Raw genomic sequence first — 26,723 nt, 5'->3', positions numbered from 1 at the left:
ATCAAGGGGGTGTTTTGGAGACAAACAACAACCCAGATTCACCCCAGGTTTCCCAGGTCCCCTGAAATATGCCCGAATTTTGAATTGAGCTACCAGCGCCCAAATGCAGGAAAGGAAATAACCTCCCCCACACACAAATGTTTTTCTTTTTTCTCTTTCTCTGTACTCCGGAGAAGATTCCAGTTTGCCGGCAGCGCGGACAGCAGGCAGAAAGGCTCAGAGGCAGCCCGCGGAAGGCGGGCGGCCGGGCTCAGAGCAGCAGGGATGCGGCCACAGCAGCCGGGTAGTTCGCACCGCTCAGCTTCTCGCTATCGGCGCTCATTTTCTTCCCCCAATTTCAAGTTTTACTTGGGTCGCTGGGTCAATTTAGAATGAGATAAATTAAAATAAATTAAAGTAAAATAAATTGCAATAAAATAACCGAATAGCTCTTGTGGAAAATGTTTGCCGACCGAGCGGAAAGCCAGGAGCATCTTGACGTTGGAGGCCTGATTGGGCGGCCGGGAGGTTTTGCTCGCCGGCCTGGCCTCTGCCCAATGCCGCCCGCCCGTCGGCGCGAGAAGGGGGAGTGGATTTGGGTGGTCACCTTCCCTTTCCTTCCGCTCCTTCTTCGCTTGAGGCCTAGCACTTAAGATTTCAGCTCTATATTTGTGCCTCGGCGGCGGTGCCGAGCCAGAGCCTGGTGTGAAGGCCTGAATGAGGAAGAGTTTGTGGAACTGTGGGGTGTTTGTTTTTTGTTTTGTTTTGTGAATGTGTGCAACTGGGCATGTGGACTCAAGGACGTGTTTACTTGGGGGCAAATGTGAATCTGTGTGTTTTATGAGCCAATGTGTGAGTGTACCCTGGTATGTATAAATGTCTGTGAGTATGAATGTGGGGTTACTTGTGTGAGTGAATGTGAATACTATGTGTCCTGGGCAGGGTTTGGGATGTGTGAATGCCTGTATGTTTATTTGTGAACATAAGAATATGCGTGTTTGTGACTGTGTGTGACAATGTATATATTTATTTATGTGCAGTGTCAGCCTGTAAATAGGTGTGGTTGGGTGCATCTGTGTGTCAATATGTGTAAAAAAATGTAATGGGAATGTGTGTGTGTGGTATCCGAGGTTCACTAGTTGGCAGCCCCCAGAGCAAGGGGCACAAGAAAAAAGAGCAAGCCCCAGCACAGAAAGAAATGGGCCAGCAGCAGAAGTTGGAGCAAAGGAGTGCTGGGATGCATGACTATCCCTCACCCCTCCCAGCCTTAGGGAGACACAGAAAATAGGGGATCTGTTTATTTTTAATTGCTTTTATTTCTTCATCCTTCAGATACACATAGAATGCAAAGAGGATCACAGGGGCTGGTGGGAGCAAGGAGCAGCGGGCAGGCCAGGTGCACAGAGGGGACACTTGAGCTAGTTGGTGGGTCCTTGGGGCTCCCTAAGGCCCCTTCAGCGCCGCTACTGGGAAGGGGGTGTTGCTCAGGAAGCTGGGGAACCACACATGTTATTCCAGACCCACAGACCACACAGACAGCGTCAAAGATGGGGCTTACAAAACAGCAAGATTTTACCAAAGACCTTAACAATTAGCGACATAGAAAAGGGGAGGCAAATTCCAGAAAGCTACAGAACAGGTAGATGATGTCCTTCCCATACTGTACAAAACAAACCTGATGGACTTTCCTATAGGTAGTATTTTTTTTTCAGTGTTAAGAAACCAAAATTTCACCTTCTCTCCTTAAAAGAAATTAACTGCTTTCCATTTAAATAGGTTTTTTTCCCCTCCCTATTTGACTTGAGTTTCCTGGTTCAGTTCCCAGAGCTGGGTTTCTCTCTCTTTCCCTTTTTCGTCTCTCTTCCTCTGCCCTTCCTCTGTCCCTCACTCTTCCTCGTCCTCCTCCGCCTCGGCCTTGTCCTGCCTGGTGGCCCCGGGGCCTGCTGTCTTGTTCTCTTTTTTCCACTTCATGCGGCGGTTCTGGAACCAGATCTTGATCTGTCTTTCGGTGAGGCAGAGCGCGTGCGCGATCTCGATGCGCCGCCGCCGCGTCAGGTAGCGATTGTAGTGAAACTCCTTCTCCAGCTCCAGGGTCTGATAGCGGGTATAGGTCTGGCGACCTCGCTTTCGGTCGGTCCCTGCGCAGGTTATTTGCAGGAGAAAAATCAGTGAGTGAGGAACGAGCCATGAGAGTACTCACCTCCCTCTTGGACCCTGTATGCGGTTTGGCATCGGTGGTTGGAAGAGCCTATTTCCCATTACATAAAATTGTCACTATCCATACCCCAGCCTATGCCTGCCATCTTTCCTCAACGTGCAGACCTTTCTACAGACCTCCCAAGGCAAACACTCCCATCTTCCACCCAGGAAGTCTTCTAGCCTAGGGCTTCTGAACACAAGGTCTAACCTGCTGGCTCTTGAAGGCCCTGTGCCTAAAGGGGTGTATGTGGGATGAAAGGCAGTTAATCCTCCGGGACCAGGAACCCCAAGTCTCCCCTTTTGCATGCTGACTCTGATGGTCTCTGGGGGTACAGGACAACAGAAACCATGCAAGTGACCCTGGAGTGGGACTCTAGGCCTGGCCTGAGGGCTTTTCCCAAAAAGAAAAGGAGACAAACAGCCTCATAGGTCCAGTCTCCCCCCTCCCCCAGCCTGTTGTGGAATGAGGAGGAGGTGAGAATTTGCAGATTTCCTTGGAGCGTGGAGTCAGTTGGAGAGCAGCTGCCTTCTGATGACTATTTTCCAGTGAGTGGCTGAGGTTCAGACAGGGCCAGGCTGTCCTGCCTGCCCACCTGTCCAGACAACCCAGCCCTCCAAAGCAATCTTTGGGCCTCCAGGAAGGCACAGAGGGAGAGGAGAGACAGCAGCCTGGGTTGGGGTAGAACATTCAGTATCTGGCTGGTGGGGGCTGAAGGGCAGGGAAGAGCTTCCCAGGTTAGGCCCCAAACCCTGAGGAGGCTTGGGGGAGGTGCTGGTGCCAGCCCTCCTAGGAAGGAGACAGTGGGAGGAGGGGCTAGGGGCCCTAATTTCAAGTCAGATAAAAGCCAAGCTGAAATGTTTATGAGCAGAAAAATTGGGGCTTTAATAAATCAACTGGAAAGACAGTTGAATTATGAAGCAGGTAATGGGGACCGTGACCACTAATACTGAAAGTGTAAGAGCTGGGCTCCTCCTGGCCCTCAACCCTGGCTGGATTGGGAGCATCTGACCACAAGTCTTGGGTCTTCTGGACCTTGAGATTGGCCTCTGAGTCCAGGACAACATTATGAAGGATGTCTGGGACAGGCTTGTCAGGAGACCCCACGGAGCCTCTGGTCTCTTGGGGTTCCTGCAGCAGCTTCCTCGGTGGCCTGCACTCTCTAACTCTTGATTTGGCTCCTTGGAGTCCTAGTGTCTCCCCCAAGAGGACATCCACCCTTCTGGAACGACACTTGCAAACTAGTTGGCCAGTTCTCCAGGGGAGCTAGGAAGGGCACCTGAGGAAGCCAGCTGTACTCCCCTGAGGCCTCTGCTCCTTTCTCTAGTTCGCCTGCCTCCCCCTTCCCAAGTTTACTGGGGGTCAGGAGCCTGCTCTCTCTTGGCCTTAGCCCCCCTCTCTGCACCTGCCTCTCTGGCTCTGTGTCCCTGGCTGAATCCTCATCACCTCTCACACCCCCTCCTCCCACCAGGCCTCTAGAGCCCACCTCTAATTGTCCAGAAGGGAATAATGGGGGAGCGGGGTTGGCTGGGAAGAAAGGGGGAGGGGAGAACTGCTCAGCGCTGCAGCCCCCTCCCCTAGACCTTATCCAAGCTGGGGCTGGGGGACACACCCAGAGCTGAGATCCCCGGCTGGGGAAGGGAGAAGGGAGGGGGGGAGACCCTAATGGCTATTCTCTGAAAACCCCAGCCTTCCTCCGCAAGACAAACGGCCTCCTCTCCAGCCCGTGCCGGCGCGGCTGATAAATATTTAAAGCTAAAAGGACGGGAGGAAGGGTGGGGGGGGCGGGTGGGCTGGGGGCTCAGAGCGCCGCGGCGTCGGCGGAGAGGGATCCGCTAGGGAACAGAGCGAGCCTGAGAGCACCAAGCAAAAACGGGAATGGGGGCGGCGCGCCGGGTCGCGGCTCGGGGTGGGGGGCCGCGTCCCCAGGGCCGACCTCCTACCAGGAGCACTCTGGACACGGAGAGGGGCACTTGGCCGGGAAGGGGGCGCCTTCCGGGGAATGTGCCCGGGCCACTGCGGCTCGGGGCCGCTCGGGACTGCTCGGTGCGCGGCGTTACCTGAGCTTCGCATCCAAGGGTAGATCCGGAAGTTACTCTCGGCCGCCAAGTCCGAGTCCCTCTGCTCCTTGGCGCCCGCCGCCTTGGCAGAGTCGCCGGGACACACCCCGGAGAGGTTCTGCTCAAAGGGTGCGCAGTGCATGTTGAAGGAACTCGGCTCGAGCCCGTAGCCGGCCGCGTAGACGCCGGCTGCACTCTGGCCCGCCATGCCCCCCCCGCCGGGGTACAAGCCCTGCATCGAGGCGGCGAAGGAAGCGCCCGAACCCGCTCCATAGCCCGGGCGCTGGGGGTTAGAAGCAAACGCACAAGAAGTTTGTTCGGGGAAGGCTCCGGTAGCGAAAACCGAACTTGCGGCTGGATATTTAGAAAATAAAGCATTCGCATAATACAATGAACTCATAATTTGGCCGGATGATTTGTAGGCAGGGACGTTTTAGTGTCGGTTTTACGAGATTCCTTGATATATTACAGAATTAGAGTCCAGATTTACACCAAAAAGGACCCCCTTTTTCCTCTCTGGACCACGTGACCCCGCCCACGTGACGTCCCCTCTGCCAATAGCCGGGCAGCCTCCCCACGGCTCCCGGTAATGTGGAAAAAATTGTGTGGCGTTGGATTTATAAAATATGATCAATAATGAATGAGAAAACCAGGCCCTGTGGATTGGGGCTGGGGGCTCAAGGGCCGCTGTCGACCCCCGTGGGCTGGAGGCAGCTTGCAGGCGAGATTTGGGGAAGAAGGGATTGAGTGGAACGGAAAATAAATAACCTCCGAGAGCGATCCTTGTTGTCACCCCCTCCTCCCCAGCCCGTTACCCAGCCAGAAACAAACGCAGGGATTGCATACAACCGGGTGAGTGGGTGGGTGGGGGCAGGCCAGGTCTTTATTAATCCGGACCGCTTCAGCCTGGCTGGGCCTTTGGGGGAACTTGGTCCGGAATTGGTCCGTTTCTCCCGAGGTGAGGAGCGAGGTGAGCCTGGCCTCAAGGCTCGCTCGCTCGCTCTCTGCCCCAGACGGGCAGGGATGGAGTGAGGTTTCCTGGGTGCTCCCAGAGGCGCGGAATCCAGCCCGTGGGCGTTGGATGCTGCGGTTTCTGGTGCCTAAAAAATAAAAAATAAAAAAAAGGTTTTAAAATTTAAAAAGGAAGGGGGTGGAGAGGGTGGGAAGAGAAAGGAAGGGAGGAGGGTGGCCCGGTATGCTGCTCTCCTGGTTCCCGGAGGCGGATGCCTCAGTCGAGCGTGGCTGCTGGAGAAGCAGAGGGAGCGAAGGAAGGAAGGCGGCGAGCCACCACCTCGGAGCTGGGCGAAGGTGGCCAAGTCCCAGCAAGGGAGAGGCAGGGAAGAGCATCTCCCTTCTCCTCCTGCTCCCCACCACGAGAGTACAAAAAAAATTAAAAATTTTTTTTTTTTTATTTTTCAGCTTGTTCAGCAGCTCCGCACTCCACCTCTACCCCTGCACACACACACACACAGGAGAGGGCACACAAAAACAAAGGGGGAGGTTGGGGAGATAAAGCCACCATCCCAGGCGCATCTCTCCCGCATGGCCTGGGCGCGGGGGGTCTCCGGGGCCGGCAGCCTCGGAACGCGAAGGGAAGGGGAGGGGGTTTCTCTCGGCTCCCCTCCCTCGTTCGTCTCTCCTCCAATCACGCGCAGCCGCCTCCCTCACCCCCTGCGCCCCTGGGCCAAGGGACTCTCACCACCTGCCTCCAGCCCCCGCCCCCTCCGCTGCGCGGCCAGGCGGACGCAGGAGCCCGGTGACCGGCTCCCCCCCTCCGCAGCTCTGCAAGGCGCCGGGAGCAAATGAGGAGTATGGGCCGGGCAAGTCTCGGGTTCTCGCTTGTAAACTTTATTGTAACTCTTCCGCCCTTTTCAGGCGCAGACAACAGAACAAAGTATAGAGGAACAACAAAATATATAATTAGCCCTCCCGCCCCCCAATAAAGCAATTCACGGATACAGGATACATTCTCTTCACAGTAAACCTAAGAACACTTTAAACAATTGCCCACAGCGCGCATGCTAACTAAAGTAACCTCTTTTGAGAAACACTTAAGACAAAATTGTCAAACCAAAGCGGTGTGGGGGGGGGGGGGGGGAGGAAAAGAGAGAAGCCAGAGAAAAAGCCAGCGAGCTAGGGAGGGCAGCGGGGAGGGGGATGGGAGGGGAAATGAGGACGAGGCGAGAGATAGATAGAGAGAGAGAGAGAGAGAGGGAGAGAGAGAGAGAGGGAGACAGAAAGAATTACGGCGTGAATAGGCAGTTTCATGTTGTTGGGAGAACTTAGCAGAAATCGGTACCTCGGTCATTACAAAGAAGCACGTTCAAAGGAAAAAAGACCATTGCACAAGGAGGCTTTTTACACGGGGCAGGGGCGTGGGGGTGGGGCTCAGCCAGGCCGCAGCCGCTCACCCTAGCAGGGAGAGGAAGTCCTTGCTTAAAATCCTTTTCTTTCCCCCCCGGCCCCCAAGAGATGGGAAGGAGATCCACGGTAGCTCACACACAGAAGCTATTACGAGAAACTACCACTAGCGGGGACTGGCGCGGCGGGGACGCTGCGGTGGGAGGCCAGGCTCCGGGCCCCGCTCACGGGGCCAGAGCTCTCTCGGGCGGGGGCGGGCGACGGCAGCGCGGTCGGGTGACCCGCGGAAGCAGGGCGGCCGCGGCCCTGGCAGTCCCAGCTGGAGCCTACTTCTTGTCGCCCTTCTGCGCGTCGCCCTCGTCCGCCGCCTCCGGGGCCCGCTCCAGCTTCTGTTTCTCCAGCTCCTCCTGCTCGCATTTGCTGCTAGGGAACTTGTCTTTGTTGTTCTCTTTTTTCCACTTCATCCTTCGGTTCTGGAACCAGATTTTGACCTGTCTCTCTGTCAGTCCCAGCGCATGCGATACCTCGATCCGCCGCTTGCGAGTCAGATAGGGATTAAATAGGAACTCCTTCTCCAGCTCCAGGGTCTGGTAGCGGCTGTAGGTCTGTCGGCCTCGCCTGCGTCCGGCGGCTGCTGGGAATGGGGGAAAGGGCGAGACAGAGGGGAGGGGAGGGTGGGGGAGGGGGCAGAGACAGAGAAGGTTGGAAGATTCGTGAACCAGCCTAGGAGACCAGTATAATAAGGGCAGGGGACCTTCTACCCCGTGCAGGGGCGGGAGCGCTGGGAGGCCGCGGTCAGCCGAGGGGGGGCGGGTGAGGGGGATCAGACACCACTGAATCTAAGGGAGCCAGAAAGGGGAGCCCCCTCCCCTGGTAACCAGCACCAGAGAGTTGGGCGGGGGTGGTTGAACCTATTAAAAGTGCCATAAACTTTAGAAGGAAAGATGTGAAGGAGGGGGAAACGTAAGAATAAAAAAGCCGGGATGGGGACGAATGGACCCACCTTGAAAAGCCCCCAGAGCCTCTGCCCCAGAAGAAAAGTTTCTTCAGGGTAATTAAACTATAAAGCAATTGAGAAGTGCAAAAGTTGAGCGCCCCATTCCCACCACCCTTTCTCCACTACCCCCCATAAAACAGTAAAAGGGGAAAAAAGGAGGGGAAGAAGAAAAAAAGTCAGGCAGGGTGAGGGGTTTATGGATTCAGGAAATGTCGCTTAGCGACCTCCTTCAAGGGAAACAAAAAAAGAAAGAAGGAAAGGGAAGGAAGGAAGGAAGGGAGGGAGGGAGGAAACAAGGAAGGAAAGAAGGGGGAGCCTATCTGAACGGAGCAAGCAAGTCTTCCAGGGGCTGGCGGAACCGCGCCTGGCCTGCCCGGCCCCCCGTGCCGGCCTGGGCCCCGGGTCTCCCTTCCCCCCGCCGGCCCCGACGCGAGCTCACCTTGCGGGCGCATCCAGGGGAAGAGCTGTGTGGGCGACGGGCTCTGCTCGGACCCCTCGGCCTCCTCCCCCAGGCCGCTGGCGGCGGCGAGCTTGCAGTCTGCGTACTGCACCAGGTCTGGATCCTGCGCACCGAACAGGCTCTGCCGCTGCAGCGGGTCGTAGCCGTAGAAGTTGCCCGGGTCCCCGTGGCACGCCACGGCGCACGGGTTCTGCTGATAGGGAGCCGTGGACAGCGACGACGGCCCGTGGTAGAACTCCTGGATTTGCGACGGGTGCTGGAAGCTGCCGCCGCTGCTGGGACCGTACACCACGGTGGGTCGGCCGCCCAGGTCCTGGGCGAAGCCGCAGTCATAATAATTGGGGCGCAGGGACTCCCCGGTTTTGTATTTGGAGAACAGTGAGTTGACGAAATAAGAGCTCATTTTATTGAATTTTGAGGCGGCGGCGGCGGCGGCGGCTGTAGTTGGGGGCTGTTGGGGAGGGGGTGGGGAGGGGGAAAGGGAGGGAGAGAGAGAGAAAAAAACGCGGATTCGCCGGCTCCTGGTCACCCTCGCCAGGAAAGGAGAGGAAAAGGAGGAGGGGGGAAAAAGAAAAGAAAGAAAAGGAGAAGAAGATCTCGAAGCCACCACACTTTTTGTGATTTCCAGGAATAGAAAAGGACAGCGAAGCCTCCAAAAGTCTAAGCTTGCATGGCAGCCGCTGCTCGCTCGCCCTCCCCCACCCCCCACCCCCCCCAAAAAATATACCGCCACTTAAAGAGGTCCTCGCTTTACATTTCGAAGAAGGGATGCCAGTTCATAAACAGTTTTCGGTGATTTACTTCCCTGCAAATGAGTTGTTTCATATTTTGCACTGTCTTTTCATGATCATTTGCATCCATTAGAGACCCCGCATCCTATTGGCTTCTCCGTACTCCTCCCGGACAGAACGCAGAGCTAGGGTGAGAGCGAGAGAGAGCGAGCAAGAGAGAGAGCTAGAGCGAGAGAGTGCCAGGGAGTGAGGAGAGAGCAGAAAAAAAAAAAAGAAGGGGAAGGAAAAAAAAAAAAAAAACACCCAGGGAGAGAGAGGGGGAGAGGGGGAGAGAGCGGGGAGGAGAGGGGGGAGAGAGAATGAATACGGATTAAATCTGTTTAACTACCTACATTAATGAGATATCTCTCGCCTCACAACAAATCAAATACCTTCGCAGACCACCCCCAAAGACTGATGTGGGGCGCACGGAAAAAACCACACACACACATACACAACGCGCCAGGCGTAGGCACGCTGTTAATTTCGCGATTTTAACGAGGCAGTTGGAGTCTTTTTAAATGTCAGGGTCGCTTCGGAAAAATGTAAAAGAACACGGTTTAATTGCACCGAGTTTTAAAAGGTCCTATAAATGTAATTGGTATTTTAATACAAGTTATCAAATCATACAGCTTCCTCTCCTAAACATATTTTCAAACAAACGAGGTAGTCATATTTAAAGCTTTAATGATCAATTTCCTTATTATTGATAAAGGTTTAACTATCGTGTGGAGGGAATTGGCTGGGTAACTGGCCCCCAAAAACGGCTGTAAACTCTTTAACAAACTATAAAACGCAATAAAGCCGAGTCTGTTGTTGTTTATGCCGCAGCGCATAAAAGCTGTTAGCATTTTACGAGTTCTTTCCTCTACAGCTATAAAACTGCAGCTTCGATCGCCCCCGCTGCCCGACTGCAGCATGGTGGGGGTGACAAAGCCGAAATGAGAATGATTATGAGTTTTTTCGGCGCAAACTGTGACTTTTCAGAGATTTTCCGCCTCCTTCAGCTGTTGAAGCACCTGCCCCCACTCCCTCTCCGGAGCCCCCAACCACACTCTCTGCCCCACCCAGGCCACTCACCAACTTTCCAACAAACAAACAAGGCTTTTCTTTGGAGAAGGGATCCAGGAGAGCTTGAGGAGGCACCAGGAGGAAGAGCTGAAACTTTCTGGTTAATGGGCAGTGGTGAAGTCCTGACCAAAGCTCAGCCTGCAACTGCGATTCTGCAGTTTTACACAACCTGGGGTGGCCTGGGAGGGGGTTGCTGGAATGGGGAAGGAGTCTCTAGAAGGTACTGGAGCCCAGTCAGCAAGCCTTTGGTAGACCAACTCTGTGTGATGGGAGAGGGGCCTGATGCCACCAGCAGGATAACATTCAGTTGGGCCGCCCTAGTCCTGCACCCAGGCCTCGGGACCCAGTAACCAAGCCCAACTGGCTCCCAACCTTCCCAGGCCAGTCCTCCACACCTTCCGCATCACCCTCGGTTGAGAGGGCAGTTCCAGGCTCATCAGCACATCAGAGGGAGGGAAGAGCAGTGGAGGCTGCTGCCCTGGTGCCTGGCCTTGGTGCCCACTGTCTTGTGCCCTCCTCTGCCCTGGACACTGACTGCAGAGTGTATGAATGGGAGGGGCACCATTTAGCCTTCACCGTCCTTTGAGCCACTGTCACTACCTAAACTGACTTTGGGGTAGAAGGGATTTGGATGCAGCAAGGTCACTGAGTCCCCATTTTCTCTCCTCTCCCCTTGGGAGCCTCTAGTTAAACCCTGCTCTCCCTCCAGACCTGAGGACCTAGGTCCTGAAACAGACTGCAGGACCCAGCTGACTGGATGCCACACTCTCTTGCCAGTTGCCTTTCCCGGCCTACTGGGCCTAGTGACAATGGTGGCCAGGCTTTAGAAGGCCCCAATCTGAGGGTCCAAACCAATGGCTTCCTGAAGTGGCTCACTGAGCAAGGAAAGAAAAGGAAAGGAAAGGCAAAGAAAGGAGAGGAAAGGAAAGGAAAAGAAAGGAAAGAAGGAAGGAAGGGAGAGAGAGATAAAGAAATCTTCTAGCAACAAAGGTGGAGCCTTTACAAATACATTGGATCCACAGTTGATCCATTGTTTATTCACGAGAGAGTGGCTTCCTTTTGGAGGGGTGCTTTTTGGGGATCCCACTCACCCCAACCTTTGTAAAAAGGAAATTATCACCTTTTCCAAAGGGAAGGTACCAGTGGGGCCACTTGGTCCTTCAAAAGTGAATCTGGAGAATGGGAGAGGGGCTGAAAGGGAGAGAGAGAAAGGAGAAAAGGAGGGCAGAGGACCAGGGTCTGGAATTTTCAGCGCCAGGCTGAGGGGGCGGTGAGGCAGCGGAAGGCAAAGTTAAGTTGTTGCCAAAGCGAACATTTTTATCAAGTGCCGGGGATTTTATGGTCATGATTTGAGGACTCACCGGTGAGGTAGAAATTCAATGGCTTGTTCTAAATCATCCCTACACCGTGCCAGAAATTCCTGATGGAAGGAAAATGTTTCTATTATAAGAAAAAACAAGAAAGAGCGAGGAGATAATTTATAAACACCCAACGGAGCGCAGATTTATTAGAGAAACTCAAGTTGAGAAACTCCGCTAGCCTCTTCGCACCCGGTCCTGGGGGAGGAGAGGCGAGGCTGCAGCGGGGCTAATCTTAAGGGGGGGGGGCATCTATTTCTCGCACGCGTTTGTCCGGATGGAGGGCAAGGATCGGCCGGGCCGGGTCGAAATGGGAGATGTGGAATCTAAGGGGCTATGGGCAGGCTGACAGCGCTCAGGTCTCAGAGCGAGAAATGCCTGAAGTCCAGGCCTCCAGCTGCTAAGATGCGAAGGGACCGTTGTTCCCCAGGTCTGTCTGGGGCCGGGGCCTCGGGGCACGGAGCCCGAGCTCTCACCTGGAAGCCACGGGACGCGGGGAGAACCAATCCCCTACTTCCTGCACTGCGCCTGTTCCCACATCCATCCGGAAAACGCACTCTTTTTTGGCGGCCCAAATTGGAGCGCGCAGATCAACCGAGGAAATATCCAAGCCTTTCGCACCTCGCCGTTCTGGGAGCCCCTGCCCTGAGCCCGGGTCGCCCGGCGCCGCCCCGCCCAGCCCCGGCCACATACAAAGGCTCTAGAGCCTCGGTCCGTGCGGAGCCGCCCCGCCGGCTCTGGGCACCTCCGAATCCCCGCCAAAGCCACGGATCCGTTTCCCCCAAAGTGCTCCCACCCCTACCCCGGACTGGCTCACCCGGTTCCCTCTCCCGCCGATCCCGCAGCAGGTTGGGGCGGCTTCCTCTGTATCCGACCTTCTGCTGGCTCGCCCCTCTCACCTGACCTGCTCACCCGTATCCGCAGACATTCCTCTCGCCCCCCTCCCCTGATAATCTCATTTTTCCGAACCAATCCTCCTCTTTTATTTGGATCCACTAATCCTATTATTACTATTATTCCCCGTTTTCTTGCATTTGTTGTCCCACCGAACGTAGAAACTGGGTGAGAAGCCCTGAGCCCTGCTCCTGGGGGAAATTCAGAAAATTGACCATTTGAGGAGAGGGGGTCAACACCACTATATCTGAAATCTACAAAATGGGGGAAATGGCCACAATGAACCCTGTATTTTTATTCTGGGCAAATTATTCATGACTTTTGGTAGCGCTCAATTCGTAGATTCAGGGCCGACCGAAGTGCGAGGTGCAGCCGCGGGCGCCGGCAGCCGCAGCACGGGGTATTTTCACGTGGAGCAAGGGTGCCATCTAGCGGCCATGCTGAGAAAAGGCGCCGCCGCCACCGGCTCCTCCAGCTTCTCAGAGAGCCAGCCAGTGCGGCGACAATGCGGAGAAACTTTCAGTATTAGCAGAAAAGGACGAGGGAAACGAGAGCGGGCGAAAGAAAAGGCGTCGGAAATCAGGCAGTGGTTCATAAAATTGTGCAGATAAGCTAAAACAATTTTTTTAAAAACAAAACAAAACAAACAAACAAAAACAAACAAACAAGGAGAGGGGATAAGGAGCGAAAAAGAAACCAGAGGCTTTTCTCTCTCGTCCCCACCCCCCACCTCAAGCCCCTAATTTCGGGCAGATACCGCCGAGCAGTGCGCCGTTTATGGCCCGTAAAAGGGGGAGCCGAGCACATTTCAAACCCAACACGATTGTTTCAAATTCTGAGGGGAAACAATTGGGCTTTTTGTGGGGGAAGAGGAGGCCTGAGAGGGTGGGACGAGACTGTAAAAGGATCAAGAGGCTGCCAGCGCCCAGACGTCTGGCCCCGCCGGACCTGCGTGCGTGTGTGTGTGTGTGTGTGTGTGTGTGTGTGTGCGCGCGCGCGCGCGCGCGCGCGCGCGCGTGCAGGGGGCTTCTCTTTATGACGCCCGATTCTGGAAGGGGGTGCGGTTTCGAAGAACAAAGACGAGTCCCAGTTGCATTCCGTGAAGCATTTGTGACAACAAAAGTGTTCTTCCCTCTCCTCTCCCTCCTCGCCCCTCTTTGCCCCCTGGGGCCCCCGGAAACCCCGCGCCCCGCACTTCGGGAGGGTGAGGATGGGGGCGGCCCAGTCAGGCCCACCCATTCGCCCGCCAGGCCCGGAGCCCAGGCCCAGCTGTGGCTCTCTCAGCTCCGGAAAGTTTCCCCTCACTGTTTGCTTTGCTGCTGTTTAGTTTCTTAACCTTCAGAAATTTATACGCTATAAACTTTTATAGCGGTCATATTCTTTTATTGCTGAGCACACGGCATTGAATTCCTCTCCCGGCTTCCCTCTGTCTCGCACTCTCCCGGTCCCCCTCTCTGAATCTCTCTTTTATGACAGCAGATTTCCCCATCTCCGGCTTCCGAGCCTCCGCATCTTCGCCTTTGTTTGTTTTTAAAGAAGCCACCCCGGGCTGGGGACCCAGACGCCGGAGGCTTCCCGGGGCGCCCTCGCCCCCTACTCCGCAGCACTCCGTTCAGTTCCTGCCTCACTTTCTTGCGTTTCCTCTGGGCGGAATCCGGCCTTTTCGTCTCACTCTCAGCACGGGCTGGCTCCTGGGAGCCCAGGATGGGGAGGGAGCCCATTCTACACAAGCTTTAAAGGCAGATTCACTTTATATATCGACTGGAACCCTCGGAGGAGGAGGCGGGTTGGGGCCCAGCAGTATCAGGAGCTTCGCGTTCTCCTGCCTCCTGCTGTCTCTCCGATTAGCTCATCCTTCCGTTCGCCGGAGAGGGGTAGGCAGGGCCTTTTCGCTTCCAGGCTGCTTTCTCGAGGGTCAGGCTTTGTCCCCAACTCTACCCCAACCTCAGGGTCTCCGCGGACTGCAGCGCTGCTGGGTGGGCCCGGTGGGAGGCTCTGGCAGGAGGCCGGCTCCCAAGCGCCAGCACGGCAGAAGCAGAATCCCAGCGGCTGGATGAGAACGGCCGGGCTGCCGAGAACAGCGCTCCCCATTTGAGGCTTTGGTGGGACGCCACAGTCTGAGGGGGACAGAAAGGTGCCTTGAAACCGAATTTAATTCTGGGGTCCGACTGGGAAGGGTTTTTTTGTTTGTTTGTTTTTCTCCTGAACCATTTCTGTTTCACACTCAACCATCTCTCCCAGCCTGTCGGAGCTGCCTCCACCCCTACCAAACTCCACCCGCCTTACACCAAGGCTGCTACCCTGTGGCTCAAATTGGAGCCTCATCCTCCAGGTGGGGATTGAAAACCCTAAGGGGCTCACTCTTTCTGAGTGGATAAAAGGACAGCCTGGCCTTCCGGAGGCCTCTATCTGCATCCCATTCCTCTGCTGCAGGGAATAGCAGAAGGAAGTTACTGCCTTCTTCACTTGCATGATATTTTAAAGTAGCCAAAGCAAGGTGGATTTCTCAGCCAGCTGAGAGAGGACCTGCTTCCAGGGATGGCAGGGCAGGTCTTGCCTTCCTCTGGCTCTGGAGGTGGTGGGGAAGTCTCTAGTGCAACTTAAGAGGACGATTCTCATTGCCCCCTGCAGACCCAGACCCCTCTCCAAACCACTAATCTTTCCTTTTCTCCCCCTCCAGTCTCCCAGCTCTCCTGTTGGAAGGCTCTTGCTCAGTTTAAGCAGTGGTCTTGGGAACCTTGGTCTGGACCAGCTCTCAGCTCCACTAGGAAGCCCACCCTGCAACCTCTTGGGCACAGGACTCTCTCTTTATTCCAAGCCACCCTCTTGGAGCTAGCATCTCTACCTCTGGTCAGGTGAGGTGAGCCAACACAGAATGACACACAGGAGAGATTTATTTTCTAGAGTGATATATATTTTTTGTTCTTTTTCTTTGTTTTTTTCCTTCCAAAACGAACAATCAGCTCTAAGCCCCTCGCCCTCCCCACTCCCACCCACAACCCTCCCATATAAGCAACAACTGAAAACAGGCGAGACAATCACCCCGAAAGAAATCACAAAACACAGCACAATTTCACGACTGCCACCGACAAAGCAAAAGAAGTTCTACTGGAATGTCCCCTTGCAGGGTTGGGAGAAGCAGGAGCGAGAGTCCATGAATTGAAAGGGATTGGAGAAGTGGGGTAGCAGGGGGAGGAAAGAAAGCCGAGAGTAAGCTCCGGCCTAATACTTAGGTGCGATTTCGCCTCTTTCCTTAGCAAGCGGGACTGCTTCCCAGAAGCGTGCGCGCGCAGATCGCCATCCAGGCCCGAGTCTCGGGAGGCAAAGCCAGGCACTGGGGCTGGTCTCTGCGCTTCTGCGCTGGGGCGGCAGCTGACAAGCCCGGGGCTCCTCCGCAGGGGTCAGACTGGGCAGGACGGGAGGAAGAAGTCAAGCTCCGTGCGCCCGGGGAGACTTTGCTCCTCCCTATCCTCCACAACTTGCTCTGGAGAGGAGCCCGGGAATCGATTCACAATAAATTCTCCATCGGGTTCTCCTGACTTGGCTTTTCCGCCTGTGGAGGGGTAGAGCTAGCAGAGGATGGAGGGTGGAGGGGGATTTCTACAGGGGCGACTTGACTCGCTGGTGCAAGGTGGATTGGCCGAACAGAGTTGATTTCAGAGCTGGAGAGGATGCGGAAGAATGCAGGGCTGGTGTTGAGCAAGAGAAGCTACAGTCTCTGTCAAGCGGGGCACAGATGAACATGAGGACGACATTGTCAAGGCTTACGACCCACGATCTGACCTCCTTTTGTTGGAAGGAGAGGAAAACAACATGCAGAATTAAACATTTCCTGCAGCAAAATGTGTGCATGTGGACTACCTTCATAAAACCTAAGAGACTCTCATAAGACCACCGCTGCCTTTCCTTGCCCTTTCTAACCCACCAGCTTGGGAGCTGAATTTACCCCACTCGCCCTTGAGTCCATGCCCAGGTATAGTTAAGGATTCCGTGGGGATGGTGTCGTGATGCTGGGCCTTTTGAGCTGCAGCGCCTCATTCAGGAGTGTGTCAATAGACTTCTTCTTGGTGTGCATTGCATCAGGGGCAGACCCTGGACTTGCCTGATGGTCTGTGGGCTATTCCACCAGATTTGGGGTGTGATGGTCTGCATTTAGGGTGCCACTTCATTTGAGTGTTGACTGTGAGTGCTTCCCATTGTTACTGTGGGCTCCAGGCTTTTTGCAGGTGGACGTCTGTTGGGCTGTGTGCAGTTGGAGTGTCCCTGGGTGACTTTGGGATGGTGCAGGGAGGAAACAAGCAGGCTGGAAGTGAGGGGCTGGGGTTTCCCAGGAAAATTAAGAGGGTTGCTAGGGGCTCTACTAGGGGCACTCTTTCCTTGGGGCCCATCACCTTCTTAGGAACCAACTATATCTACCTTCTAAATCAATAAAACTCCCTCCTGAGGCCCAGGGAGAAGAGAAGGACAGGTGAGGGCAAAGGAAAGGAGAGAGGCTCTAGATGCAGAAAAGGACTTTGAAGAAAAAGACCCCCTTCCCCATTCACTTGAACACATCCCAGACAGCACAGGCTCCACAGCCATCCCTTATAAATAAGCATGAGATGGGGAAGGGGTGGGGAGGGCTGGGGGGAATCTTTACTCTTTGCCCTGTTCCTTATTCATTTTCTTCATTTTCATCCGCCGGTTCTGAAACCAGATTTTGACTTGTCTCTCACTCAGATTGAGGAGTCTGGCCACTTCGTGCCTACGGTCCCTGGTGAGGTACATATTGAACAGAAACTCCTTCTCTAGCTCCAGCGTCTGGTATTTGGTGTAGGGACAGCGCTTTTTCCGGGAAGAGCGAGCGTGCAGCCAGTTGGCGGAGAGGTTGGCTGAAAGAGAAGCAGCAATAGAATCAAAGAAAGGAAAGGGGGTGAAGGGCCTCTGTGTTCTCCTTCCAAGAGGGTGCACCCCTGGTCTCCACTCCCCATCTTACATTGGAGAAAGGGGCACCTGGGCCTTCAGGTTCCCAGAAAGGCTTCCAGAGATGGGCCAAGAGTTGCTATAGGTACCTCCAGGTGCGTTATTTGGACAGGATGGAGCCAAACGTGTGCCAGGCTTCTCACCACTTGCAAAGCTTTGCTTGCCCCAGGTCCTCACTCAGTCTCTTTCTCCACTTGGGTCGGAACTGGTTAGGACTTAGGTCAGAGCCCAGCCTGGCTAAAGCCCTCTCCCCCACCAGCTCTACCAGACTAACTAGTGGTGGCTGACTGAAGGGTCCTGGCTCTAGGTCTGAGAGGTGAGAGAAGGACTGGGCTGGGGGAGAGGAGAGTGGCTTCTGCTCAGCCACAGCCAAGAGATCTCCTGGCCCTCCAGTCCAGTTTGAGTGCACCCTCCTGCCTTGATCACAAGCTTGCATCTCTTGGCCACATGGCAGCAGCCATGTGTGTCTGTGTAGATATCTCACTGCCCCCCCACACACACCACAAATAGGGACTCACATTTAGAGATGCAAACATCCAGCACACTCCAGTTCACATGCAACCCAATTGCAACCATTTATCAACTCCAGCCTGTGGACAAGGGAGTGCTGGAGGCTCACAGATAACTTATGGTTGCAATAGTCTCCTTTTCCACTCCTGCTCAGCTCGCAGTTTGGTTAAAGTAAGTTCAGGGAAATTGGGATGCAAGATTGGTCCAGTCCTAAGGGGGGGAGCCATGGATCATGTGGGGGTAACAGAAGTCCTTCAGAGCATAGCTAACTCCAACCGGCTCCATGTAGTGAGAGGGAAAAGAGAAAGGGAAGGGGTGACTGAGTAGAAGAGGGGAAAAAAGAGGAAACAAATATATATACAGGCTTCTCTTCTCCTTACCCCTGAACTCAGAAAAGTTGCCAAATAAAGCAGAGCCAATTAAAAATAACAGCCACCCTCTACTAGATTCCTTCACCCCAAATGAAAAGCACTGAATATTAAAAAAAAAAAAAAATCTGGTTCATCCTGCGCTAAGTACCGTGTCTTACCAATTTGCAGCGCTATTTCCTTAATGTGATTGCCTGGGATGGCACCCACAGCCGCATTAAATATGAAAGAGGAAAAAAACTGTTAATAATTGATCCTAGCCAAACTGCTGCCTTGCACTAATGGACTTTCCAGGTAGAGTTTGTGGGCTTGGGGTGGGGGGGTGGTCTGTTTGGGTGTGAGCAGGGAGGGTTTGGGAAGAGCCGTGTGTTACCCAAATGCCAACTCCTGTGATTCAACCTGGCAGGTTGGAGGTGGTGGGACCTCACAGAGACCTCAGGGGAGTTGGGCAGTTCTCTACCCTCCAGCAGGCAAGGGCACCCCCAAAGGGCCTGTGGGCCACTCTGCTGATGGGAAATCCGGCAGGGCAAGCAGATACTAAAAGATCTGACCCTTACTCTCCAAAAAGAGTAAGGGGTGAGGACTTGTGCCCACCATCCTGAAGGTTATTGTTTGGGGGCTAAGAGCCCCGACCAATTTGCCCTTCTCAACCTTAAAAAACGAAAAATCCGCGACTCCCCTCCTGCCGCCCTTAGCGAGCAGCACATCCTGGAAATTAGCCAGACTTCGGTTCCTGGCGCGGGTGCGTTTGGAGGGGTGGGAGATGGTGAGAAACTACGTTCCGAGGATATAGTTAGCCTCTCCGGCAAGCCTCTCTTCCCCCCACCCTTTTACTCCCCAGGGTCCTTTCGGGATCTCTCCTTCACGCAGCCGGTCGGCCGCGAAGTTCGGAAGCGATTCCCCAACTCCCTGCGAGGCGGACAGTTCTGGCTGGGGCTAGGGAGCCCCGCGGAGAGCAGCGGGAGCCGCAGAAAAGGAAGCTGCAAACCGGGCGAGGATGCCACGGAGGGGAGGGGGCGACCGGAGGGAAGGCTCCCGGGGAGGGGCCGGCGCATCCGGGGAGGGGGCTCAGTCTCCGGGTCCTGGGCTTCCCGCGCCCCTCCCGGCGCCGGCTGCGGACCCTGAGCGGCTACTGAGCGAGATCTGCTAAAAACAATCCACCGTCAAGCTGTTGCATCGCAAATAAAATCCTAATGAGCCCCCTCCCACTACCCCTTGGCCGGCTTTTACGGTGTGCGCGTGGCGCGGGGAGCTCTGCCAGCCGTGCGGTGCCCGGCAGCCCGGTGCGCTCCCGCCCTGGCCCGCGCGGGCTCTCGGCCTCGCTGGCTGCCTCCCCGGCCCCGCCAGCTCCTCTCCCAGCCGGCGGTGGTCGGCTTCTTCCCGGGCTTTCAGCCCGGGCCGCGGGGGCGTGGGGGAAGGGAGGCCGAGAGAGCGGCGAGCTGGTCCTTGCGCCCCGGGTCCCCCGTGGACTTGGAGGAGTGGGGGCGGCGCTCCTCCAGCGGCCTCAGTCTCCCTTTCTGGGGCACTCAGCTGCCTCCCTCCATCTTCCCTCCGCCCCCGCTCGCTCTCCGGCCGTCGCCGCGGTTTCCCTTCACATTGTCCGCAGTTTATTGCCTCTCCCCTCCCCTCCCCTCCCCCTCGCCTGGCCTTCGGCCTGGGTATTTCCTCACTTTTTATAACTTACTTTGATCCGGCCTCTCTTTGTCCTCGCTTCCTTCGCAAATTTTATTGTCCCCGTAGCCGGGTCTTTGATTAGACAGGACGGCCTCCCTGCCCGCCGAAGTTTCCAAACTGTACTCGGGCGTGCCCTGCTTGAGCAGCTCCCCAGGCGCGCCCAGCAGCGGCTCCGCCTTCACCGCCGCCTGGCCCTGCGCAGGAGCAGCTTCGCCGCGCGGCGCCGGCTCCAGCCAGGTGCGGAGGTACCTGCTCTCGGCCGGCGGGACGCCCTGGGGCTGGATGTAGGGGTGGTAGACGGACGGCAGGCTTCCGGACGCGTGCGGGCTCAGCGGCGCCCAGGAGGCGCCGAACACCGGCGCTTTGGGCTGGAAGCTGCACGAGGGGAACTCCAGGTGCTCCGCGTGGCCCGGCTGCCGGGGGCTCGCGTACTGGCCGGAAGGAAACTTGGCTGGAGGCGCGTCCTCACTCTCGTGACTTATGATCGAGTCGACATAATAGCTGCTAAGCGTCCCAGAAATGGACATTCTCAGACATTATCCGGGCGCTCGCAGGGGTAAGGGAAGCGCTCGCGCGCGGCGCCCAAGCAGGGAGAGGTGGCACCCGGACCGGTGTGAGGGCTTTCGGACGCGACCCCCCCCAGCCCCCCACCCTCCCACCCCCACCCCTGCTCAACTTCTCAGCCAACAAAGTACAGTGGAGCAGCCTGGCTCAGCGCTCCTTGCAAAATGATTGGTCAAAGTTTTTCCGACTGCCTGATAAAGCGTCAGCTCCGACATAAATCAATCGGGCGAGGGGGCTGCGCTCTCGCTGTCATCCGTCCGCACAGCATTCCATATCGAGGATGGATTGTTTTATGCTGATGCAATGTGCTATCACGTCAGGGCTCCGGCGGCCACGTAACCTCAGCCCGAGCTGCCGGCCGGCCCCCCCCCCCCTTTTGCAGGAAGGGGGGCCGTTCTCGACATGGGGCGGCGGGGGCGGAGGAGAGGCGGAGGGAAAGCAGCGGGCTGCCTCGGGAGGGACGCTGGCTGTGGAGCCCTCTCCCCAGACGGGTCCGGGAGGGAGAGAGGGAGCGCAGGACAGAGGGAGGGAGCGAGCCCCAGCCTGGGGAGCAGCCGGAGAGGCCCAGGGCATAATTAAAGAAAGAGGAGGTGGTACCGTCCCCCCCACAAACACACCTCCACCCCACCCCGCCGGCTCTCCTTTCCTCTTCTCTGTCCCCTGACACCAGATATTTATTAAACAACAGCGCAGCAGCAAGCCACTGGAGATGAAGTAAAAGAGATGGGGGAGAAGTTGGGATTTTATAGGATGTTGTCTGCTTTGGAGGGGACTCTGTAACTAGTTTGGGAGGTTTGTAGGCCTGGGAGTTTCTCCTGACCCTTCAGTGGCTGAGGGAGGAGAGAAGGGAATAAAAGGGCCTGCGTGTCCAAAGATCCTGTCCGAACATTTAGCTGTCCTGAAATTAGAACCCGCATGAGGTTAAAGGGATTCATCAGCCCCTGGAAAGTTGAGCCTCTGAACGAGTTTAATACAGATAGTCAAAGCTCCTTTAAATTTTTTGGGCCCCTCTCTGGCCCTGGTCAGAGGAAAGGCGGGTGCATAGCCATTTCTCCTTTCCTCCACTGAATAACAGACCCTTAAAATTGCCCAGATTGGGGAGCCGAACAGGAGAAGGGGTTAAGGGAACTTCCCTAAGGTGTCAGCAGAGCAGAGGTGTGGGAAGGGGTCCAGAGTTATCTCCCCTTCCACCCAGTGGGGAAGGAGGTGAGTCGGAGTTTTCGCCTCTCCTGCTCGGAAGTATTTCCAAACACCCTGTATTGGACACCAGCATAGACAGGGAGCCTGTAGGGTCAGTCTCCCGCCCTCCCGCCACTTTCCCTCCTGCAGACTCTCTCGCAGGAGCTTCTAAATAGCCGGCTTTATTAGTATCTCCTCTGCGGCCCTGCGCTGGGGCTCCCTCGGGGCCACCGGCGGGCTTCCTGGCCCATCTCCAGCCATCTTTCCTCCGGCTTCTGCCCCGGGTGCCGTGGCTTCTCGTGGTGTGGGCTCTCAGGGAGGTGCGGCCCCTGGACAGACCCTATCCTCTCCGGTTGGGTTTCGGGCAGGATAGGGCCGATTTTCTCAGCATTCTCCGACCCTGGGTCCTTATAAGATAGGCTGCCCCAGTCCTGTCGTTTTAACAAAAGCGGAAGCATTCTAATTTGAGGTTTTATCTTTTTGGCCATGTACCCGTCTGCCGTGCAGAAAGCTGCGGATCACCTCCGCACACGCACACACTCCCGCCCGCTTTTCTTTCCAAATGAAGCCATCTCGTGTCATTACGTGTGAAATACGAGGGCAAAGCGCCATATTTCTTCACATTATGGCGATTTCAAAATGATTTTTTAAAGATCAATGCCGGCGCCCAGCCGGCCCCCTCCTTTTCCACTCCAGCTCTCCGAGGGCGACAGCCCAGCAGATCTGGAACCAAACAGTGTGAAGATCTGCTTTTTGCATAGGACCCAAGTGGGAAGTCCGATGCAAATTCTTCTAAGTAGCGGTTGGACGCTTGGGAAAGTCTAGGGAGCTCCCCGGACTCGCCAGCGGAAAAAGCTGGGCGCCTAGTGAATGAATCACAGTTAAGGCAAAGCACCTGTTCTCGATTTGCCAGACCTATGGAGTCTGCTGTTGGCTTTACCTGTAATAAATATATTCTTCTTCAGAAAAAAAAAAAAAGCAAAAACTCCTCTCCTGCTGTAAATAATGGTGTTATGAAGCATGGCGGGCTTGAGTATATGACTTTCTGTAGTATATAAATTAGGGCCCAAAAGGACATGTGGGCTGTGGGCAGGGGCTTTTTTATTTATGGCAAAGTCATAGCACTGGGCTGTTCTTAAGACCCAGGCTGTGCAGACGCTGGGCTCTGGCTGCAGCCCTTCTGGTTCCCACTCTGGCCCTGGCTTTGCCGCTGTCTCTCTTTGCAGCAAGAGAGAAGTTGAGAGAGCCACTTAGTTTAGGGAAGAAGTTAGAGGAAGAAGAACATTCAGGCTCATGACTTGTGCTCTACAAGGGTGGAGTGTCCCAGCAGACAGGGTTCAGGTTTGTGGGTTGCTGGTTGTCTGGTGAGTTGTCCCTAACCCCTGGTGGCTCCTGGGTGCGCTGGGTAAGGAGGGGACCCAGGCCTCTTTTCTGAGACCAGAACTTAGTCTTTGCTCACAAACGAGCTGGAGGGTGGAAATAATTCCAAAGTGACAGGTTTTGGAGGTCTCGTCGTTTTCTCAGGAGAGGTGGCTCTGGAGGGAAGAGAATGAAATAGCACCCAAGCCCTGGAGTCTGTGCCCCAGCTCTCATCTCCTCCAGGTGGGGATCCAGATACAGCAAGCAAGGAGTCGCACTTCAGCCAGGCTTTCTAGAAAGCACTGCTGCCTCAAATTGAAGCTCAGTTCCAGCTCAGGCAAGTGATTAAAGGGTCAGCTGAGAGGAAGCCCCTTGTTTGGGTGCTCTGAGGACCACCCCCCAAAACATACTTTTCTCTCCCAGACAGTGGTACCCACCATGACAGAGAGAAGCAAACAGTTGCGGCCCCTGGAGCCCAGCTTCTAGAGCTGCTTAATAGAGGGGTTGCTTGAGTGGGAGTCACTCTGCCCTGAGAGACCAAACTGCTCCCCGCCTCCCCCCAGTCCTAAAGAGAAAGAAGGAAAACCCTCTCGAAGCCTTTTGCCATTCCCTGCACCAGCACTGCGCCTGAACACAGCTGGGGCCAGTAGCTGATAGTTCCAGGAAGGGCAGGCAGGGAAAAGCTACAGCTTCTGGCCACAGTAGGTCCCAGAGCAGCCAAGAACCAAGAAGGATGCCGAGGTGGGGAAAGCAGAGGCCAGCCCTGGCCAGGACCAGCCGGTGAGTGCCTGTGGTTTAAGGTCTGCTTGTGGAAAGGCCCTTCACTATAAGAAGAGAGAGAAAATCTAAACAGAGGGAAGGAAATAAAAGCAAGGAGAAAAAAGAAAAAGAAAAACAATAAGTGGAGAAGGGGGAACGTTTTTTTAATCGATAAGCTAAGCTGAAATTTATGCATGCGTACTTGAATAGATGTGTGTTTCCTGTACCTATATTTCAAATCAATATTTCTTTATGGGGAACCCAGTGTGCACATGTGCTGTGCTCTATGTTGTGTATAGAATATGTAATAAATAAATCCACGCAACTATAATACTAACTGTGCTTGGGCATTTGTATGTAAGATCTAATGGTGCATACGTGATGCGTGTATAACCCCTCTGAATGATATGGGCTTACAATTCTGCTCATATAAGATCTATGACCCAAAAGCCTGTGTGTACATTTTTATAACCATCACACACTTACAGAAAGGGCAAAAAACTTGGGTATTTGCGTACTTGAATTGTGGCTATAAAACATCAACTGATTCAGAAGCTTCACTTGAAAATCTGCCTGTTGACTTGATATTCAAGCAAAATATATGCCGTATCCGCAAACACATGTGACTTAAATCTGGATTCTTTTACAACTTCCTTCTAAAATATTTCTCTGGAAGGTGAAAGAAATTCCTGGCCCAGGGCAGGTCATGAAATTTTGTGACTTTTTTGTCTGACCACGAAATCCTTTACTGTGTCTCTTACCCAAAACCGCAGGGACAGAGTACATCGTGTGATGCTTATTTCATGGTAGCAATGGACACGGGGATGAAGGCACTGTTACTTGTGCACAAGCGTGTCCCACACAAGTGTGAATCTGACCAGTGGACAGAAATGAGTTGAATGTGAAAGCTCTCAGGTAACTGTGGAGGTCATAACAAAAGCACTGCTGTGTACAACGAAATTAGAAAACTCCCCACGTCTATGTCCCCAAGCACCTGGAGTTATTTCTTCTGACCCAGAATCAGAGTCCAGACCCACTGTGGGAAAGAAAGAGGTGTGGGGACACTTGCTCCAGGGGGGAAGAAATCAAGGCCCCCAGAACCTTCACCCATTACACACAACAGACTCCAAAAGGGATCACATCGAATCTGCACACATGGGTTCAATCCTTAGTGCTTCCACACCCTCCAAGTGGGAATTTTAATTGTAAAGTAACGAAATCTTCTCCCAAACCTTCCTCCCAGGATGTCAGAGGTGAAAGGAAGGACGGAAAGTTCAGCGGCCCAAGCAGAACTCAGGAATCTTCTTACCAACTATCAGCCACCAGGAATATGGAATGCTGGGGTGGGGGTGGCTGACTTTTCGGGAGGGGGCATCCAGGAGGCCAAACGGGGTGGGCGGCAGGCGGGGCGGAAAGGAGCTGAGCAGGTAGAAGGTTATTACGGAATTGCTTCCATAAAACCTGAGGCTGTTGTAAAACTCTGCTTTCCAAAGACTTTATTTCCTCCTTTCTCTCTAACATCCCCCTTTTTTCTTTTTACAGCACTGTTCGTGGGAGGGGGTGGCAAAGGGACGCCAGTGATGGAAGACAGTCAGGCTCTGAGTGGCTGGGCGGCTTTGTGAGAGGCCGGAGGAGAAGGATGGTAGGCAGCAGGACACTCCAGACCATCTTCACCCAGACCAGAGGATAAGAAAATGCCAAGGGACAGCATTGTTGGCCTTTGCTCACCAGGACAGTGGGTTGAGGGCTGCATTTCCTCCCAGGCTGAGGGTGGGTCTCCCAAGGGCCTCCTCTACCCTAGCAGGGTCCACTTATTCAGAGACACCCTTCGCCCTCCAAGTCAGCCCAGAGCCAGAGCCCCATCCGGTCGAGCCTCTTCCCCAGGCCCCTTTCCGCCTTTCCTCTGGCTGAAGCAGGGGAACAAGTTTGGGAACAAAAGTTAGCTTATGCTTTGTACTGTACCCCTCCTTCTGCCAGCACTTCTAGTTACTCCTTTCCTGGGCAGAGAGCTAGCAGCCTGGAGAGGGCTGGGGTCAAAGAGGGTATCACAGCTTTGCCCCGTCCCACCCGCCCCTGCGCCATCTCCTGCCACTCCATCAGTCTGGGCTGAACTGTCCAACAGTCTAGGGTCCCCACTAGCCTGCAAGACGGGCCCCTCTGTGTGGGGGAGGTGGCCCTCCAGACCTGCGTATACCCGTAGCCCAGCCCAAGGGTCTACAGGGGACGCTTAGCCACTCAGTGGGGAAGGGACCAGCTGAGGGATGGGAAAAGGGAGGACTTTTTTGGACCCACCTCTGTCCCACTAGGGGGCCCTAGAAAGGACCCTGGGGGCCTGTAGGCTGAGTCTGCAAGGGATTCTGATGTTTCCCTTTCAGAATGGGACAGACTGAGCCCTCTTCAAGGACCTGAAGCTTCCTGTTGAGGTGGAGCCCTGTCTACCCCGCAAAAAGTTACAAAGACCTCAAGGACCCCCTGTTTCTCTGTTGAAATCAAGCATTTGCCAAGTTGGGGAGACTTTCTTTGGAAAGTCTGGATGTACACAGGAGCCCAAGCCGGAAGCTTGAAGCCCCAACTCAAATCCTTCTGACTCTGTAGAACAGCCCAGAAATGTGCCTTTGGAGAGTGCAATGCTCCTCATTCCCCCTTTCCCTCCCAACACACATGTAAACAAATACAGAAGTGGAAGACACCCTAGAACATCCCAGCTCTCTTCTCCAGGGAACATTCTTGCTGCTCCTGGGTTAGGGACATCAAACCTCTTCACCATGTTGCAAGGGTGATACAGTAGTCCTGACTCTGCTTCACTACCCACCCACCCACCCCCACTCCTCCAGCTAAGCGAGGAGCAGTAACTGCCGTGAGTCGGGTTGTTTAATGTCGTTGTGTTCAGAAATCCAGGCCCAACAACATGAAACTACCTAATTCACTCAGCAGTTCCAGTTCATGCTCTGGGTCAAGGGCTCACTGGGGGCAGGCCCCTGCAGCCATTTTTGTGGGCCCAAAGGGGTGGCCAGCTAACTCCATTTTCCTCCACCTCTTCCCAAACAGAACACAGTTGCTAGTAAACAACATGTCCAAAGAACTGGAGGCAGGACTCCAGGCAAAAACATGCTGGAGCTGGTCCTGGCAGCTCAGATTCCAGGAACTTTCGCTCTCTCCCAGGAGCCCTGGTCAGAGGGGACCTTAGACCCAGCCTCAGGC

At 54.8% G+C, this 26,723-nt stretch overlaps 3 protein-coding genes across 5 annotated transcripts; all 3 read right to left on the bottom strand.

Moving 5' to 3' along the window:
* Positions 1-1,275: 1,275 nt before the first annotated feature.
* HOXB7 (homeobox B7) lies at positions 1,276-19,692 on the bottom strand. The gene is made up of 3 exons (XM_082440636.1): positions 19,672-19,692; positions 4,237-5,336; positions 1,276-2,117 (listed from the first exon to the last, which is right to left on the bottom strand). Exons 2-3 carry the CDS (start codon positions 4,634-4,636, stop codon positions 1,864-1,866), a joined length of 654 nt encoding a protein of 217 aa, XP_082296762.1. The 5' UTR covers positions 4,637-5,336; positions 19,672-19,692; the 3' UTR covers positions 1,276-1,863.
* HOXB8 (homeobox B8) lies at positions 6,064-19,744 on the bottom strand. 3 transcript variants are annotated; one of them, XM_082440627.1, is made up of 4 exons: positions 19,672-19,744; positions 8,782-8,970; positions 8,034-8,505; positions 6,064-7,231 (listed from the first exon to the last, which is right to left on the bottom strand). In XM_082440627.1, exons 3-4 carry the CDS (start codon positions 8,455-8,457, stop codon positions 6,924-6,926), a joined length of 732 nt encoding a protein of 243 aa, XP_082296753.1. In that variant the 5' UTR covers positions 8,458-8,505; positions 8,782-8,970; positions 19,672-19,744; the 3' UTR covers positions 6,064-6,923. The 3 variants fall into 3 exon arrangements, with proteins under 3 accessions (XP_082296753.1, XP_082296752.1, XP_082296754.1); XM_082440626.1 differs by lacking the exon at positions 19,672-19,744 and having other exon boundaries at positions 8,782-9,853; XM_082440628.1 differs by lacking the exon at positions 19,672-19,744 and having other exon boundaries at positions 6,064-7,228; positions 8,782-9,853.
* HOXB9 (homeobox B9) lies at positions 15,909-20,303 on the bottom strand. Its single transcript, XM_082440625.1, has 2 exons — positions 19,672-20,303; positions 15,909-17,018 (listed from the first exon to the last, which is right to left on the bottom strand). Exons 1-2 carry the CDS (start codon positions 20,186-20,188, stop codon positions 16,783-16,785), a joined length of 753 nt encoding a protein of 250 aa, XP_082296751.1. The 5' UTR covers positions 20,189-20,303; the 3' UTR covers positions 15,909-16,782.
* Between the last annotated feature and the right edge of the window lie 6,420 nt (positions 20,304-26,723).

The sequence above is a fragment of the Balaenoptera physalus genome (genome assembly GCF_965194825.1).
Source record: "Balaenoptera physalus genome assembly, chromosome: 20".
Lineage (NCBI taxonomy): Eukaryota > Metazoa > Chordata > Mammalia > Artiodactyla > Balaenopteridae > Balaenoptera > Balaenoptera physalus.
The sequence above is the reverse complement of the archived record's forward strand: the minus strand, read 5'-3'. Positions and strand labels throughout refer to the sequence as shown.